General features: G+C 43.9%; 1 protein-coding gene across 1 annotated transcript in view; it reads right to left on the bottom strand.

Moving 5' to 3' along the window:
* TNFAIP8L3 (TNF alpha induced protein 8 like 3) overlaps positions 1-14,517 on the bottom strand; it is a 51,517-nt gene extending 37,000 nt beyond the window's left edge. The window contains 3 exon segments of the mRNA XM_075713692.1: positions 14,279-14,380; positions 14,383-14,473; positions 14,476-14,517. Coding sequence (XP_075569807.1) covers positions 14,279-14,380; positions 14,383-14,473; positions 14,476-14,517 — 235 coding nt within the window.
* Positions 14,518-15,834: the final 1,317 nt, after the last annotated feature.

Below are 15,834 nucleotides of genomic sequence, written 5' to 3'. Positions count from 1 at the left end.
TGTGGTTAAGATAAATTAGCTCTCAAACTGCAGCCTTTTATGGAAGACTTCTGAAAGACTATATTGAATGCATATGTATTTTCATATTTAAGATGTGTTAACTGCAGAGGTGCAGCTTCTTTCTCAGGGATGGAAGTTCTCTCATAATATGCCTATAAAAGTATGTGTGGTGACCATGCATTGCATGGATATTAGTATTTATTAGCTTTTAAGAAGACATCTTGGGGTTCTTGCTGCACAAACTCATAGTGAAAGGCACTCCTGACCTAAAAATAGTGAAGGTAAACAGACAAAGCAGGCCAGAAGTGGGAGGAGAAATAGACACAACTGAAATACTTGCTTAAGGCTGTGATTAAGACCCTGCTGTCAGTCCAGTACTTCATCCATCAGAATTTGAAAGGATATCACATGGGAGGTTGCACAAAGAAATTAGACCGATACCTTTACCATGTCCTTAAATTTCAAATCTTATTTGCTTTGAAATTGAGGAAGGTGTTACTTAACAGAAATCTAAAGTGGCAAAGTTTGTTTTAAAAGATATACAAATGACAAATACCTTCTACAACATAGTAAATTGGTGGACAAACCATTAATATGGAAGTCCAGGCTTAATATGAATACAGTATTGCTAGTACACACACCTACTGGGATGTTACTTGAAGAAAGGAATCCTGCCACTTTTTTTAATGATGGAAAAACTGAAAAAAGGAGAAAGAAAAAAACCCTGGAAAACCTTACTCAGGTATTTTCTTTCCTCCTTTTTCTAAATGAGCATGTGGAAACATGGTGAAGCTTCCTAAATACTGCCATTTTTTGTTCCTCTGCATGTGTCTATCCCTGTGTATTCTGTTAGAACAGCTCTGAATTATGTAACCCCCAAATCAGTGTTCCATCTGTTGAAATCTGACATATCTGGGCGTATCCTAGGAGTATCCTCCCTATACCCTTTAACTGTAGCCATCTGACATTTCCTCTGTGATGTCTGCTGTACATGGGTAACTGCTATTGCAGAATTGGTCACCCTGCTTTCACTGGCTCAGGTAGTGCTATTCTGAGATTAATTTTTATTTGCTATTTCACTGTAAATTTTTTGTTTTAGGCAAGCTACCCTCTGTTTCCCTCTTACCATCATGAAAAGTATATGTGTGTATATATGAGCCCAAGTGAAAGTAACTTTAAATGCCAATTTTATGTGTGTCTCCATATATAAATGTTGGGGTTTGGGGTTTTTTTTGTGAATCTGCTAAAAAAAAAAAAAAATGGAAAAACCCCAATAAGAGAACCTACTCCAACTCCTGGCAGTCCAGGTGTGCTATCCTCAAGGCTTGAGAAAGAGTTGTAAAAGGTCAAGATGCATATTTTTTTCCAGTGCAACAGCAGCATTGTGTGCAGTTCTCCCTAGGGAGGCAGCTTCCCAGCCATGGTGCTCCCTGGGGCAGCTATGGGGAGGCAGAGATTAATTTATTCCCAATAACAGTCTGCAATTTTGATGGAACAAAAATGCCCCGTAACATTCTTTTCTTCCCCAGAGCTGTTATTCTACACTGTACCTCTCGAGAGTTGCAGAGCCTACACCTTCTATGACTTAGTCAGGTCTTGACATTTGTTAAAAATATTTAAAAACTTGGCTTTAGAGTCTTACCTACTGATGTGTGTGCACCTCCTGTTCACGGCAACAGGACACGATCATTATTAGAGTGAAAAATGTGAACCAACAGGATAATGACTTCCATTCTGCAGAACACTGCTTTTTTTACTTACTAATCTGTTTCTGTTTTTGATGTTCTGTGTATTCTTATGAAGGAAACTGCTTTTATATTGTTTGCTGTATTTCTGCCTCTCTAGGGATGATGTCAAAAAACCTACTGAAGCCTATGACTTGAAAGCATTTAGCTTTTCTATATATAGCATTTCCTTACTTAAGGAAAATTACTTTCGTCCACTTTGCGTACGTATAAAAACAGCTTAGTTATATTCAATCATATGCTGTTTGTATTTAAAAAAAAAAAAAAATTTTCAGCCCCCCAAAATGTTAGTCTAAACCAGGTTTCAAACCAAATGAACTCAAGTAGATAGCGGTACAACTTTCAGCAACAAAACTGCTGTGAGTTTTATGAACTTTATGATGTCATGTGTATTTTTATCACTTTATCATGGTAAAGAAGCCACATTGCTTTAAAAGCAAGCTAAGTACTTATTTAAAGATTTGTTTTCAATCTCTTTAATAACATATGATCTGTAGAGCAGACAGAATTTGTATTTTAGTCATTGATGAAGTGACTAAGCATAGGTATCAACTGTCCTTAAATTATAATCCCTATTAGGAAGCTAACTGCTGCTTTAATGTCTGTAAAAGTGAGGAAAGAAACAAAGTATTTCAGAATTAGTTGTTTAACGTAATGGCACACATACTATCTAAATTTCCATCAAATGTGGCTATGAGGAAAAAGGAACTCTACAAATATAGAATAGCTGTTTCAGTAATGAGTATATAATAAAAAAAAAATCTGAGAGTCTGTGGTTGCCTGCATTGGTTATTTGGTATGTTTAGTCATACTTTATTTCAGTGCACAGCCAGAGGTATTTCACATGCACCTTTCTACCTCCTTGTCATTGACTGCAGTAACTTCAAGGAAATTAAATTCTGTTCTATGAAAATATGGAAAAAATTGAATAATGGTTCCTCCCACCATCACCCTAAATTCTCTTCCTACACATCACTTGTCTCTGTCTTAATACTGCTCAGCTGTTGCTAAGGCAATATTTTCCTTGAGAAGTTCTAAAAGGTAAATACACAGAGCTTTAAGCAGTGCAAGAGCAACTGTTACTCATCTTCTGCACATGGATGGGCAAGTGCAGACATAGCTCTTGGGCACTGGAAAGCTGCACGGACATCTTGGCTGCAAAATCATGTAACGTGAGCGTGTCGCTCCTGCTGTGTTGCACCATGCAGACGGGGAAGGGCTGCACCAAGGCAGAGCTGTGCTCTCCCTGTCTGTCTCCCTATCTGCTGGGCAGGACTGCGTGTCCCCTTGGGTTCTGGCAGATCATACACAAGATGTTGCTGACTGAGGACAAATAAGGTGGGTCTGGCATTTAGGCTTAGCGATTCAGCAAGATGCTGTGGTGGAAAATGGGGACCCTGTTTCTAGCCACCCTGGTGATGGACGATGAAACCTAGGTGTCAGGGTGGCTGCTGGCCCTGCAAAGGGCAGACTCAGCTCTGATTTGGGTTTGATTCAGCTCAGCTAGGTCAGTGGTGGAGTGGAAAGGTGGATACAGGCGCTGTGTTGGTGTTCTGGTGAACCTGCACCATGCTGGCAATTCCCCTGCTTCAAGTCCTTTCCGTAAAGCCTCCCTTGGTGTATTTCTGTGCTCTCATCCTTGTCTCGTTGACAGAACAACACTGAAAGAGGCATTCTTGTCCTAAGTGAAGAAGAGTTTATTTTTTAGAAGCATCTCTCACCTTCACTGCCTCTTCACAGCTGTTAAAAGCTTCTGCTTGCTTTCTAGAGGCAACCTCTGTGAATCCTCTTACAATATCTTCATTAAAAATTATTAGAATTTTAAAGAATATATACTGGTAAACTTGGGTGGGGGAGACCGGCATGCCATAGTTCATCACAATACTCTGCAACAGGCCTAGGCTCTGTTTTCCTTTATTCCTTGTAATTAAGCTATGTCACTAGAAAGCCATGTTCTCCTCTGACATCATTTGATCAGTGACAGTCACAGGCTGCTGTGTCTGGAGAGAAATGCAATTCTCCCCTGGACCTGCTATTCAAGCCCAATGATTTGATCTTACGGGTGTGAGGCTATACTGTTTCTCCAAGTAGGTGTTTGCTCAAGAATGCACTCTGGAAATAACAGGGAGGCTCTTGTTATCTGTGGAGATGCTATTGTGTTCTCACTTTCTGGCAAATATTGCATCTACCTGTTTCAGTATTTCAAAATCAAATTAACTTCCCTGTTCTCAACGTGCTTTACTAATCAAGATAACACTGATCTCATTTGCAAGCCCACTGTCTGTATTGTTTGTTTGCCAGAGGAGGCAGGTTAGTTCCTCTGGCAAGGCAAATCTGTTTCTAATACCTGTAATTACGAAGACAAGACAATATCTTACTCCCATCAGCTTTCCTTTTAATAAACCTGACAGCACTTACTCCCTTTCATAGTGGCAGAAATCATAAACCCAAGCATATTTGAGAAGAAATGAGTTAAGGCAGAAGAATCGCATCAATACTGGAAGCTTGCAAAAGAATAGCATATTGGCCAAGGCCCAGGGCAAATGAGATCAGTTATATGCTAGAAAGATGTGAGTATGTGGAGGAGGAACACAAACAAATTGTTAGTGTAAAAGGTGAGGATGGATGGAAAGAGAAAGAATAGAAGAAGATTCTAGAGGGTAGAAGATGGAGAATATAGCCAAAATCTTGGTATCTGCATTCCTGCAAGGGATGTAGCCTCTTTGGTAGCGTGTGGCAGTCAAAGGGAGGGTGTGAGGAGGCTTTTGACCTTCCTTGCCTTCTGCATGCCACAGTACACTGCATCTGCTGGGCCTTTTTCCAAAGCAGGAGGCATTTCTGCATGCCCTCCCAGGGTGCAGTTCCACTCGCTGTTCTTGATGTAGTCAAAACATCAATTTTTGCTGGCACAAGCTGTTGCATGTAGCAACACAACATTGAAAGTGGCTATTCTTTGGTTCTTCATAACTATGCTTTTAAACACCTAGCACTGAGTAAAATCAGCCCAACTTTCTCTTGAACTTGTTGAAGTGAATGATACGAACTAGTTAAAAAGAACAATAGTTCACAGTTTGGAAATCAGCCTCAAAACTACAGAGATCCGTGGTCTGGAGGATAAACAGATACTGGCTGATTAACAACTAAGTATTAGGACTGCTCTAAGCCCTCAAGCATCTGATTTAATCCAAATTTTGAAGTTAAATCATGGAGAACACTGGTATTCATCTGTCCTTAAGATGATTTGTTCTTGGCTTTCCATCCATTCTGCATGATTTTCGTAAGGGGAAGTGCTTTGTGGAGAAATGCCAGTGGTGACTGTTTTGGATGAATATACTGGTCTGGGTTTTCTGGGGTTTTATTGTTGTTGGTTTTGTGTTTTCTGTGGGTTTTTTTTTTTTTGGAGGAGCAGGGGTGCAGGCAAGGGTGAAATCTCCGCCATATCTGCCCCAAGGATACAAAGTGTTATGTCATTCCTTCTTATGCAGGACGATATCTGTTACCAGCCTTTAAAAGCTGATATAGAAGTAGACTCTTAAAAACCAATGCAGGTAAGAGAGAAGCCAGAGAGACTTCGTAGCTGAGGTCAGGCTAGATTTATATTATAATATGATAGAAGCTGGTTTCTGATAGAGATGAGTTTAATCACTGGACAAAAGCTTCCTCTTAGTTATATAGAGCCTGGTATATTTAAAGGGCACCAGTTAGTCCAAGTTGGTAAGAATGGGACATACTGGCACTCTACAAAGTTTGCGGAAGTGGTCTTTACGTATACTTAGGCTTGAACTTTTTATCCCATTCCTAAATCTGTAATCCAAGTCAACATTTTTCTTTGCTGATTCTTTATCATTTTCTAAGAAATCTGGTAGCTGTGCATCATAATGACTGTACTAATTATTTTTGTATCTACTACTAAACATTTCTCCTAACAGTGGAGATAATTAATGAAATAATGTATCCAAACAGTGACAAGTATCAAAATAGTGAGGCACCAACTATAACTAGCTTTGAAGTGAACATGAAGGTCACTCTTGCTACCTTTAACCTACTTCCCTCTGACTTCTGGGAGTGAAGGGGAAATGATGCACAAATACACAAAGTTAAAATTAAATGCAAGTAAACAAAAGCCACAGACATTCACCTGGCATAACACTACGGCACAGAGGTTTTGTTGGAAAAATAAACTGAAAGATGGTTATCGTAATGTAAAAAACAAACAACTCAAAACCCTCACTTTGAAAAGTCCAAGAAACTTGTATTTGTTTGATCTGCATCTGTCAGTGATTTGACCATGTAAACTATGTGCTCTAAAAGTAAATGGAAAACTGCTTGGAAAGGAAACAGTAACACAGTAATAGTGTTAATACATTTCTTCAAAGAGAAAGAGAGAAAATCTAGTTTTTCCTGCAATACAAGCTGCTTGGATAAACAAAGTTAATGCCAGAAATGAGATGCTCATTGGAGGTAGTGAAGTATTCTGCTAATTTTTACTATTTGTGTTTCAGCAGATTACCCTTCACATAAACTAACACCAGTAAGAAGACCAAAGGGAATGTCTTCATGGGGAAGTGTTTGTTTTATATCGTAGATGGAAATAATCTTCTTGCTCTGTTTTCTGTTGTTACATCAACAGATGTCAGCCAAAACCTGTATCTGTACAGAAAGACCGGTCACTGTTCCTCTGTAGGAAGGCTAGACAGAACCAAGCAATAAAACTCGATTTAAAACAGAATCTCTACCAAGGAGGGATTAGTGACCACTGGAAAAGACAACAAAGTGACTTTTGCTCTTTCTCAGCCTTTTTCATTAAAGATGGCTGCCTTAAAGAGCAGAAAAATCACTGGCTACCAGCCAATGTCTGAGCTCAGCTCGGCTTCTCAAGAAGTTTGAGTGTTGGGTATAAAGTCATAATTACTGCAACAAGTTAGTCTCAGCTTCCCATGAGTCTCCTTCAGCTAGACTTGTCAGCCTATAAGATGACATCCCATAATCTAACTGGCAGAGAGATTTCTGCAGACAAACAGCAAATAATGCACTTTTAATTGGGCAAGGCTCCAAACCCAGGTCTTGGCCCAAGGCAGCTGCCCTGAGAGAGGTCCGCAAGCAGTCCAACAGCCTGGACAGCTGTGAGCGGTACACCGGAAGTCTTGGTAATAGTGAAAAATCTCTGCACCCTTCTCTGACCACAGGGTTTATGTCTGTAAATAAACTGGAACAGAACCTGTTGTACGTGCATCATACTGCCATCTGGATGCAAGCTGAATTCTTTCCCACACTCCAAATGTTGTTTAATTCATACTGGCCGCTGCTATCCTCTGTCTCATGCCAGGACATTTTGTGGGAGGCTATCTGGCATGGGCTGAAACCGTGCCAGGAAGTATATTAATAGATAAATAGTTTAGAGGATTGTGTACCACTGCTTGGGCCCACAGCACTGGGTCCTTCCTGCTTAGTTTACTAGAAAAGAGAGTGAGTGCTCTTAGAAAGTTACAAGGTTCTCCTACTTTCCTGGGACCTGGGAGGGCCTGTCACCCCAGGCCTTGTCACCACAAGCTAATGCTGTGGGTAAGATGCAAATACAAGACTTCTCAGGTGGGCCACATCTTCTGGAACTCTTTCTCATCTATCTGGCCTACTGTTTTCCTTTTTACCTGGGGTTTATAGCTTTGTTCTTCCGTTACCAACAAAATCAGGTGACCTACTATTCCTACCATGACTTTTTAGTCTTTGGTGTAGATGAGAGGAAAGGATAAAAGATTTATTTCTTCAAACAGGAAGTGTGAGATTTTGAGGAGATGCACTGATTGCTTTGTACAGGTCATCCACTATTGCCAAAATATCACATCAAATGGAACCCACTCTCATCCCAGGCCTTTGGCAGGGCAGACAGGAATGGTTGATGACTGCTGTGTGGCAGGATATTGCTTCATGTTCCTATCTATGAACTTCATCTGGCATCATAAATTCCTGCACCAAGGCTTGTCCATATCCACGTATTAGAAAAAGCAGAGGCTTTCTGTTCACTGACTGCTAGCAGCATCGTAATTCCAGGTGGGAACATGCTCAGTTTGGGGCTATGGAGATCAGCCTCCCTGCCTGAGAAATGGGCTATCTCTGACCTGGCAAAGTTGTGGCTGGCCTCTGCCTGCTATTTGTGTGGCTGGGTGGCACTAGCATACCCTGTCCTGAAAGTGAGTACTTCTGATCAAGAATATTGGATATTGATGCACTAAGGTAACTTAATACAACATCCTTCGTGTGCCCGCTGTCCCCACCCAGGAGACGGAGTCTGCTTCACCCATGATGACAAGTCCTTCTGAGGCCTTCTGTTTTCACATGCCATCCTCTGAAAAGTAGGAAGAAACTATCAAAGCTACTGACAAGAGTTGTTACCTCATACTATCATAGAATCGTTTAGGTTGGAAAAGACCTTTAGATCATCCAGTCCAACCATTAGCCTAACATTACCAAGTCCTCCACTAAACCAATTAAGACTAGAGTAGCAATTTTGTGTTTCCTGGCTAGGGGGGTGGGTTATTTTTAATGAAAGTAAAAACTAGGAATCATTAAGGTTGGAAAGGACCTCTAAGATCATCAGTCCAACCATCAACCCAACACCACCATGCCCACTAAACCATGTCCCAAAGTGCCACCTCTAGTGTTTTTTGAACGCTTCCAGGGATGGTGGCTCCACCACCTCTCTGGGCAGACTGTTCCAATGCTTGACTACCCTTTCCATGAAGGAATTTTTCCCAATATCCACTCTAAACCTCCCCTGGCGCAGCTTGAGCCCATTTCCTCTCGTTCTATTGCTAACTACTTGGGAGAAGAGACCAACACCCACCTCACTACACCCTCCTTTCAGGTAGTTGTAGAGAGCAATAAGGTCTCCCCTCAGCCTCCTCTTCTCCAGGCTAAACAACTCCAGTTCCCTCAGCTGCTCCTGCTAGTGCTGCTTAGCAGTCTCATTCACAGATGTTGCTATTGCACAAGCAGGTGAGCTTGGGCTTCAATCCAGTGCTTCACAAAGTTCATCTTTCCACTTGATTTTAAAAACCAGAAGCCTGAATAAGCTGACCTATTCAACTAAACCGTCTATTCTGCTTGCCCAAGTTGTCTATTCAACTTGACAGAAGTGGGATTATTTATGGTCTTTACTATCATCGCAGCATGATTAGATTTTTTGCCTTTCAAAGGTTTTACTTCCTTTTTTTTTTTTTTTTTCCTCCCCAGTTGGACAAGGCTCCCAGCCTGACAGTCACTGTGCTAAAGAGGGGTCTGTGTGTAAATCAGCAGTCCAGGTGTTTTCCTGGAGGGAACAGTAGAGACCCAAAGAAAATTCACCCAGCTGGGCTCTTGGCTCATGTGCCTGCCCTAGGTGCTGCTCTTACAGGCAGTTGATGCCTGCTCATCATGAAGTGTCTCTTGCCCACTCTGTCTTGGCAGAGAAACTTGGATGCATGCTTGCCTCAGCTTGCGGTGTGATCCAAAAAGGCCTGTAAGACAGTTTGGAGCATGGGTTCCCATGACATGCTAGTTCATGTCTGTTGTCTGTCTGTCTCTTTTCAACTAGCTTTGTTTTTCATTTGTTTTCCAGCAGAAGGGAAGGGAGAGCCCTTTGTTAGACAGGTGCTAGAAAGCACTTCATTACAGAAGCATCCAGCAGAGTCTGCACCTTCCACTCAAAACAGTTTTGGGGTTTTTTTTCCCTAGCTTCTTACAACATGTTGTTATCTATCGCTTCTGTTGGCTTGTCTAAAGTCCAATAAATATTATTGCATATCTGACTTGGACCTTTTTATGTAGAGTCAAAACAAGGCTTTGTTAAATCAAACCCCTCTTTGTTCAAACACACAAGTATTCCCTGGGGCAAAGTATACCTTTTGTTGTGATAAACATTGTTCAAATGACCAGTGTGATACTGCAAAAAGAGTTATAAAATACGTACTTGCATTTTATATCACATAAGCATGTTACTGGTGCCTCAAATAATTAAGTGCTAAATATCTTACAGTATACTTTCTAATTCATTTTATACTTACAAGCATATATTAGCTCTTCCATGGCATATAACTCTGTAAAACAGTGATTAAAATATATAACAGGCTTAAAAGATTAATATCACAAAAGTACAGGCAGTTCATGTAGCGTGATAAATAATTTGCAGAAAAAATTATTTGCTAAGCATTGCAAATCAAATAATATTACAGCTCCAGAAAAATTATTCATATCTGTCGGGGCTGTTTTACAACAGTAAATAATGTTTAAACCTGTTGGTTTTTCTAGCAAGTATGTATTCATTGTCCAGCGTAGAGTTCAGACAATTTTTTATCAAATAATTTTAAATGCATTAATATTTTTGTGCCAGGAGTTGCAGGGTAAGATCTTGGGCCTATTGAAGATGACAATAAGACTCCCACTGCTCTTATGGATGCAAGCCTGGTGATAAGGTTGTCTTCATTTTGTTATCCCTGTCATCATAAAAAAAACCCAAAACACCCACCCCCCCATCACCCATCACCAGTTTAGAGCTCTACTTGGAGTGCAAGCTGCTCTCTTTCCTAGGCCAAATGTCTTTTGACTTCAGTGGGAGGAAAGCCAGAGAAGGGGCCAGCAAGTTTCCTCTCCAAGATATGTTAAACTTAATTAAAAAAAAAAAAAAAAAAATATTGTTTCAAAGACCATACAGGCAAATTAGCCTCTAGTTATCATATGTTAATAGTGTGACATAATAGTTGTGTTAAAATAAACATGCAAATCTATGTTCTGACTTAGTAGCTTGTAGAAAGGCTTAAATCAATATTACATAAAAGCTATATGGCTGAATTCCTATCTGTTTCAGCCAGGGAACCTAGGACAGGGCACACCAAATGAAGGTCTGCTGCCTTCTTTCTCTTACATGCAGAATCTCCAAATCCACTGCAAAATCGCTGTGGTTGGTGATGACCTGGATTTTTGTGAAATCCTACTCTGAAAGATGGCACAGAGGATCATACTTTCATGTGGTAGGCTGCCTATGAAAGAGCTGGAAAAAAGTAGTCCATTGCTCTACTGAAGTTTTTTTTTTTTTTTTAATGTCCACTCAATAGGTGGACATTAAAACTGAGAACAATGTTCTATTTTAAGATTACCTGTTCAGTTCTCAAAAGCTTATCTATAGGACAAGAAAAGAAATGTGAGTAGTCGCATGTACAGTAAAACTCAAGGAAACTTCACTGAGGGTAGCGCTAGGAAGCATGTAACAGTTTCCTTTTGCATTACAATATGTATTTTTTTCAGGATCATGAAGACCTGTTTCATGCTCTTAATAGGGATCTGTCTCATGAGTAACATTGCGGAGGGGGGGGTGGTGGTGGTGGTGGTGGGAATGGAACCAACCCCAAACCAAAACTTTCTGACTATATGGAAAACTCAAATGCAAAGTGGTAATGGGTGGGTGTGAGGAGACTTGTACAGACCATGGCCGTGGAGCTGGATGTTCTTGTGCGCAGAGGTGTGGTGCTTCTTGTGGTTTGTTTGTTTTAAAGTACAGCTAACATCTTACACTACTTGCATATAAGGAGCTTTTTGTTTGCACCAAAGAAATATGAAGAAGCTATCATGACAACACATTCAGAATAAATACAGAAAAAATACTTCTGCCTCCTTGGAGGCTCAGTTTTTAAGTGGGCTGTTAAAGGAAATGAGGCTGTTGGGATCTCGGAGTAGGACTCGAGGTGGCTCTTGGAGCCAAGAGTGTGTGGCAGATGGTGGGGGTGTACATGGTAGCCTCCTGTCCTGTGCACGCCTGTGTGAGCCCTGGGAATGGCAGGGGTGCCGTCCCACTGGGACAGAGCAAAAGGCTGAGTAAGTATTGTACGACTAGTCCAAACCCTTAAATGGGATGTGTTTAAACATCTATATTGCGTTAGTGTCCTGGAGCCCTAGTGATAAGGTAAACTGTATCAAGCTGGGCTTGAACAATTGGACAACCTAAGAAGTGGACAATGGCATTTTAAAGGAGTTTTAGTTTAAAGGACAAAGGAGTTTTAACTGTGTAAGCTGAAGTCGTTGCTTTACAAACTTGGAAGTGCGAGGACTGGTAATGAAGAGAGTAAGATAAACATTCAAGTTGGTGTCACTTTTGGTACAAGATCCTAGCCGTTCTAAAATCAACGGCCAGAATTGAACCATTACTAGGACCTCATCCCAACTACTTCTCCGAGGCACGCCGCCTGCCCTATAAACTGCAGGCAGAATGCGCTGGTCACTGGGATTTGTGGGGTGTGGCACCTCTCCGAACAAGGTGGTGACTGAATCCCACACCATAACCCCTCAGCTTCTGTGTCTGCAAGAGTGACTGACAGCATGACTACTGAACACCCACATACAGAGAGATACTGCACTGTACATATGGCAGAGTACAGGAAAAAAGACCAAATGAAAGCTAGCAAAAATGTCTTTTTCGGAAGAGGATGGCGGATACAAACAGCAAGTAATTCTTTAGTGCATTGCAAATGATTGCAACTGATTAGGACAAACCACCAGGTTTTCAGTCTATTCCAATTTTATGCTACTGCATAGGCATCTGCCATGTATGGTCAAAATACCAGATTTTTATTCTCTTAGTACAAAGAAGGAACAGAAAAGAGGAGAGGAGACTAATGAACATCAACTCTTGGCACAGCTAGCAAGCAATGACATAAAAAGCAATCTCTAAGCATAGTTATTTTTAATTTACTTAAAAGAAAATCCTGTTCAGAACAGGAGTAAGTTGTTGGCAGGAGCTATATTACATTAATTTGTCTACAAATGTAGTGTTTGTAACTTGTGCTTCAAGCACTGCTTTGAATATTTGGATGAAGACATATAGCTGTTGGTGGTCTTTGTTAGTAAGTTCAGCCTAATGGAGCTTTATGAGTATCAGGAGCTCTATGACCTGTTGCTACTCCTATTTCATTCTCTAGATCTTGAGTAGGAAAATATAAAGCAAGACAGCAAGAGTAAATATCCCTAATATTTAAAACTGAATTTAAGACTATGCTATAAAATCCTGTTCTGCTGGGAGACTAGACAAGATAACACCTATTTATCTTATGACTTCCTGATGTTGTTCATCACTGCTGTATTAATAGGGCAGTTAAAATATTTCACAAAATATCTGGCATTTTTTTCCTGTTATAGTTAAAATGTTGTTTGATGTTGAAACCTTTCTTTTTGGGCGTGAGGGGAGGTGCCAGCTGGGATAAAGGACACGTCTAAACTGGACAGATCACAGTGAAAAGTCTTTTCTCAAGGAGGATCTCGTAATGTAACACAGCAACTTTCTGTTTGGATTTATTATGATCACTAGGACAGTTTCAGACATCATTCCAATTGCACTTACTTGCGTCTGATGCCAGTTAAATGGCTTCAGAGAAGGTGCCTGTGACTTCCACCATGGGAAGCTGGAGGTCAGACGGGTCCCTTCCGCACCTAGCGTCAGTAATCGGTGCCAGCCGTGTGCGTGATACCGCTGCAGCTCTGCTGACGGCAGGGTAACACCATCACTGACTGGAGAAGAGTTAGACACCCGGAGACGTGCGTGGGGAAGCGGGGTGGCCTTCAGCCCGAGAGCAGTCCCCTGTGGACCCGCGCTGGGACGCATGCTGTGCTGGTACGGCAAACCTACCTCGTGTATGCTGGATTTCCCACAAGTTTATTGTCCCCATTTACTGTTTGTGCAGGCCAGCCTTTGATTATGGCACATCAGCGATGGTTTGTTTTGCGTAGGACACGGGAATGTGGAGATTGGGAAACAGCAGGAGTTGGTTTTTTTTTTTTTTCTTCTTCTTCTGTCTCATCTTAGAACTATGCGGGCTGCAGCAGTCAGCAGCATTTTTATGTTTTTTGGTGACAAGTTAGGACTTGAAAACAAAAGCCTAGCAGCCCGGGGGCCCTGCGTGCTGGCCTCTGAGGGGGACTCTCCCCTTCTGCACATGGGCTGACCGCTGCGGTCCCGGGGCGACAGCAAAATAACCCTAACCAAACCCAAAAAACTTTGCAGCCTCTGGATATAAAGCACAACGCATCAGGCTGACGCCAGCACCGCTACTTTGAGCGGCTGTCGCGCCATGGTTGAAGGCAGCTCTCAGCGCAGCTCTCCCCGCTGGCCCGGGCAGCCGGCTGGCGGGGGCAGAGCGGAGCCCCGGGGCAGAGCGGAGCCCCGGGCCGGGCCGGGCCGCACCCCCCTGCCCCCGCGGGCCGCCTCGGCCGGCGGAGCCGGCTGCCGCTCGCACCCCCCGCGGGCGGCCGGGCAGCGGGGGGCTCCGCGCCTCTGCCAGCGCCGGCCCTGCTGCGAGGCCGCGTTAGCGCGGGGCGGCGGGGACCCGCTGGCCGGGGAGCTGCTCGCCAGCCGCGGGACGGCGGCGATCTCCCCGCGGCGCCGAGCCTCGCAGCGCTGCCCGCAGCTGCCTCCGCGGCGGCGCGGGGGAGACCCCTTCCTTCCCGCCGCCGCCCCCGGCCCCGTCGCGGGCGGGGCAGGCGGCACCGGTCCGTGGGGCAGCGGCCCCCCTTACCTGCGGGTGAGACCAGCTCGCCTTCGCTGAGCTCCCCGGAGTCCGAGTCCATGCTGCGGGTAGCGGCGGGGGACGCGGGACCGAGGGGCGGCTCGGGGCGGGCGGCTGGCCGCCGCTGGCAGGAGCGGTGCCGGGAGCCGGGAGTCGGGAGCGGGAGCCGGGAGCGAGCGGCGAGCAGCGCCTGCTGCCTCCTCCTCTCCTCTCCTCCCAGCCCGGGCGCCGGGTCCGCGCCACCACATGCAGCCACCTCGCTTAGTGCCATTGGCTGCGCGGGAGGAGCGGAGACGGGCGGGCTCCGGCGAGGGGAGGGGAGGAGGCAGCGGGGGCGCGGCGGAGGGACGCTCTCCGCGCCGGGCCTGCCGCACAAGTTCGCCGCGCGGCCGGCCGCGTCCCCCCAGGCTCCGCGCTTTGGGCGGGGAGCGGCTCGGCGGGGCTGCCCGGCGCGGCTGGGGTGACGGCCGGGACCCTCCGCCGAGGGCTCCAGCCCGCTCCTGAGGCAGAACTTCAGAGCACAAAACGGACCGAACCGACGGTCCTTTACGTTGGCTGCCATCGCGGCTCCCGCTCATTTTGCCTTTTCCTCCTTCTCTTTTCTTGCGGGCACCTCCCCTGACCTTCAGTCGTCGCCTTGTCTCTTCTCATTAGCTCTCCCCTCCATCATCAGTTTCCTGAAAAATTAGTCATTAGAACGGTGGAGGCCGACGGGGAAGTGTCAGTTCTTACTGGATATTAGTGCCTGGAAGGATACTGAAGGAGTGAACTTTGCTGCTGCTTGTTTGCACGTTATTTGCAGGCTCAGGGGGACAGTGCGCTATTTGGTCAATGAAAGCTAAGTTGGAGGATTGTTTTGAACTCCGAGTCTGAAAACTTTATAGCTTGAACTCCGCAGGCTTCCCCTGCGTCCTATAGGCTACTGCAGTCCTGAGCCGTCCCTTAATTCAGATGGTTGAGGCTACTTGTTCAGGTCTGAGGTTAGGTAGAACTTTCTTTCCCTTTGCTTTTACTCCTTTCTACTTTTTCTTGCCCAAGATCACTTGAATTCTAGCACAGAAATCCCAGGAAAGTAGTAGTAAGAGCACTTTTCTAACTGGGAACCAAATGTCATCCTAAAACAGACCTCATAGGTCTACCTGATCCATAGATATGTCACATCCTAAAAGCCAGCCAGTGCCTTGAATGCTTACCTGCAGATTTCTGCAATCTCCACCCAGAGGCTTATGCCTGTAGCTATGGACCACAGATACCTGTTTCTTTACTCTGTAACTCTCTTTCCCCCAAACCATGCAGGTCCTCATTGCTGGAGAAAGCAATGCCTGGACACTGCTTTGAAGCCATGTATATGAAATTATCTATTGTCGTCGGATTATGCCCAACACTCTTGATGAATGTGAAGGCTTTCTCTGTTAGCGTATACTGCAACATCTAAAAATTTTTTTTGTTTTTGAACAAAGGGTTCTTTCGAAACTCAAACGGTCCTGTCAAATTCTTTTCCGTAATGGCTTATCCTGTGCAATGCCAAGTGTAAGAACTAGAACTACAGTAGTAAAAATGAAGCC

This window comes from Pelecanus crispus, chromosome 7 (genome assembly GCF_030463565.1).
Source record: "Pelecanus crispus isolate bPelCri1 chromosome 7, bPelCri1.pri, whole genome shotgun sequence".
Classification (NCBI taxonomy): Eukaryota; Metazoa; Chordata; class Aves; order Pelecaniformes; family Pelecanidae; genus Pelecanus; species Pelecanus crispus.
This window is presented reverse-complemented; position numbering and strand designations above follow the sequence as displayed.